Here is a 3,123-nt window from a genome sequence, read left to right on the forward strand (position 1 = left end):
CAAATACGCAATCAACAAACGGGACGAAGTCTACCACTTCTCACTTTACCATCTTCCTCTTCATCGTCGTCCAGAAGTCGCCGGGAAACATCTTCACTTCCAGAAGACGACGACGAAGGGCCACAACACATTCCACCCCAACGTGGAAAGTAAATAGATGTAACAGAAAGTGAAAACACAAACATCATCAAACCCATAAGTGAAATACTTCTCTGTTTCCTAACACCATCGCCTGAAAACAACAGATACTGCGTCACCACCGCACCCACAGTGCCGCCACTTCCCGTAATCCCCGCCACCATTCCTAAAGATCTGTGTCAATTTCATAAAAACAAAAGTTAACCGAATAAATCAAACCAAACCAAACCAAATCAAAATCAAACCGACGCTTAACCAAAACCTGGAGGAGACGAAAGGGACGACGCCAAAGACAAGGCCAGAAGCAGCTTGAACAAAAACAGAGAAGACCCACATGACGGCGATGGATCCCCAGAGCGAGTTAACTCGTCCGAGTAACACACACAACAACCCAGCCACCGATTGCACCACCCAGAGTCCCCAGAGCCTCCCTCTCATCCCGAATCTCTTCCCCAGCGCGTCCGATATCATTCCTCCCGCCGGTCGCGACGCTATGTTCGATATCCCGAAACTCGCCGCGATCGTCCCCGCCGCCTCCAGATTCACCCCGAATCGCTCGTAAAAATATCCGGCGATCACGTTATCCGTCGTGAGCTCGACGCCGTACGAGTATCCGTAGAGCAGAGCTAAGACCCACGCTCTGTAATTCCCAAGTCCGCCGATAAGAATCTCAACGAAATTGGAATGTTCTCCTTCTCCTTTATCTCCTTCCGGAGTTCTGATTTTGTTCTGTTTCGATGTTTCTCTGTTGCCGCTGGGAGTATCTTGGCCGTAGAGAAGAACGAGTACGGCGGTTGTAACCTGAAAAACGGCGGGAAACACGAAAGACACGCGCCAAGCAAAGGCGCGTGGAAAGAACTCGGCGACGGTGGAGTAGATGAGAGGCATAAGGAGCTGAGAGATACCGGCGCCGACGTTAGCCCAACCTGCTGAGACGCCGTTAGCGAGGCCAATGACGTTACCGGAGAACATGGATGACATCCAGTACTGATTGGCTACGAAATTAGCGAGGGAGAAGCCGACGAAGAAACGAAGGAGGATGAACGACGTCGGAGAGGATATGAAGGCGGCGGAGAGAATTGCTGGAGCGGTGAGGAAAGAGAGGATAGCCGAGGAAGTTCTTGGTCCGATGAGATCACAGAGTGGTCCCATAGCGAGACGAGAGAAGATAGAGCCAACGAAGGAGGCGATCCCGGCGGCGGATACGGTGGATTCAGAGAGGTTGAGGTCGGAGGAGATGACGGGGACGAGAGGAGGGATTGAGAAAGTGGAGAAGAAGCAGGAGAAGAGTGAGAGCCATGCTAGGTGAAAGGCTCGTGAGTGAGGTGAGGAGAGAGAGAATGGCCGGAACACGGTGGCTCGGCCGTCGGAATCCACCGGGACAGTTGTATGTGAAAGCGACGGTTGAGATGGCTCCATTACTCTGGGAGTAGAAAAACTCGCTGACGACGACTCTTACTTACACGACCACCCAATGAAAACGTTATCTTTGAATTTAAATTTTCCTTTTTTGGTAGGTCAACTGAGTTTAATCTTTAAATGAACATTTCAATGGTAGACATAAAAACTAAAAAAAAAAAAACATTTAAAATGTGTGAGAGGCAAACTTTTGGCAATTTTCGAGTGTAATTTACAAAAATATCTAAAATACATATTTAACCGAACAAGAACCAAATAAAAGACGTACAAAATTCTTCTTTTGTTCTTAATAAAAATAGTAAGATATTTGGACAACTCATATCTGTCAAGAAAATGCTATTGGGATGCGTAAGTTTTTTTTAGCTGCCGACTAAGTTTTTGTATTTTTGCAGAAACGGGATAAAAGCGATGAAACTTACGTTACGCACCTTTCGAAAATCTTAATACGATCAGTTACTAAGAGTATTACACTAAACAGACCCGCCACATCGGTTCCATAAAACACCCCCCAATAAAAGAGAAACAAAACAACACGCCAAATTCACCGGTCGGGTTGAATTTCTCTTTGGTCTACCCGGTTATCGCTACTGATTGCATTAGTTTTCCCTCGAGGAAAACTCCTTTGTGACGCCAATGAATCTATCTACCTTGCTCACCAAAATCAGCTAAAGATCATCTCTTGATTCAATCCCTGTGATTAAAAAAAAAACATTTGAAGGAAAAACTCTCGTATGATATTGATTCCACATGATCCCTTGGGTTGAAAGCCTTCTAGAGAGGAAAGAGAGTTTACCACTAGTCTTCCTCTTCATCAACCAAAACCATCTCAGGGATTCCTTTTGTTGTAAAACTTGTACATTTTACTTGCAATGTGTCTCCCTCTTCAAACTCTGTTTCTTCATTATCCTGTACTCATACATAGTAAGCAAGCAAGAATTAAGTATCGCTTCAACTTAACTAAGAACATGGGAGAACAAGTAAAAGGGTAACTTTCTGAAACATACCTCGAATTTGTACATACCGCGGATTCCACCACCTAAATCAAGAACCAATCCAAGGGGTCGAACCTGTTGCACCTTGGCCATCATCTCTGTTCCTATTTTCAGTTCTCGGGTACTAACCGTTGCACTCTCTTCCGCCTTGTTCTCATATTGATCCTCCTTCCTAGTTGATTTCTTAGCTTTTGAAGATGATACTAGATTAGAATCAGAAACTATTGAAGCTGTGCTATTGTTTTTCGGAGAAGCGGGTTTTAGTTTCCTGTCTTGCTTCAGAGTCTCACCACATTCAGCTATAATTTCTTCTGGAGCACAAAGTTCAAGTGCCTCTTTTTCCTTTTGTGACGCAGTCAGTTTAGAGGCAGTGGATTTGGGTTTCCGGTCTGGTTTCGGTGTTGCGGCGCGTTTAGGTTTGTTGTTCTTGTCCACAGGGGAAGATTTCTCTGCCTCATCACACTCTACAGCAGTACGGATGACAACTGCAGGAACTGCTAACTTAGATTTCTGAGGTGGCGTAACGATACTGGGCATGCTTGCAACTGTCTCTCCAACACTAGACGTTTCTATG

The 3,123-nt window shown here is 45.4% G+C and overlaps 2 protein-coding genes across 3 annotated transcripts in view; both read right to left on the reverse strand.

Moving 5' to 3' along the window:
* LOC104705730 (high affinity nitrate transporter 2.7-like) overlaps nt 1-1,722 on the reverse strand; it is a 5,546-nt gene extending 3,824 nt beyond the window's left edge. The window contains exons 1-2 of one of the 2 annotated variants that reach the window (XM_010421796.2): nt 401-1,718; nt 1-312 (exon numbers count right to left, since the gene is read on the reverse strand). In XM_010421796.2, coding sequence (XP_010420098.1) covers nt 12-312; nt 401-1,557 — 1,458 coding nt within the window. In that variant the 5' untranslated portion in view covers nt 1,558-1,718 and the 3' untranslated portion in view covers nt 1-11. Of the gene's footprint in view, nt 313-400 lie in introns of both variants that reach the window. The other variant, XM_010421797.2, reaches the window with a different exon arrangement.
* On the reverse strand, nt 1,958-3,117 carry LOC109125836 (polyribonucleotide nucleotidyltransferase 2, mitochondrial-like). Its single transcript, XM_019228267.1, has 3 exons — nt 2,562-3,117; nt 2,351-2,463; nt 1,958-2,248 (listed from the first exon to the last, which is right to left on the reverse strand). The coding sequence occupies exons 1-2, from the start codon at nt 3,084-3,086 to the stop codon at nt 2,353-2,355; spliced, it is 636 nt and encodes a 211-aa protein (XP_019083812.1). The 5' UTR covers nt 3,087-3,117; the 3' UTR covers nt 1,958-2,248; nt 2,351-2,352.

This window comes from Camelina sativa, chromosome 8, assembly GCF_000633955.1.
Source record: "Camelina sativa cultivar DH55 chromosome 8, Cs, whole genome shotgun sequence".
Classification (NCBI taxonomy): domain Eukaryota; kingdom Viridiplantae; phylum Streptophyta; class Magnoliopsida; order Brassicales; family Brassicaceae; genus Camelina; species Camelina sativa.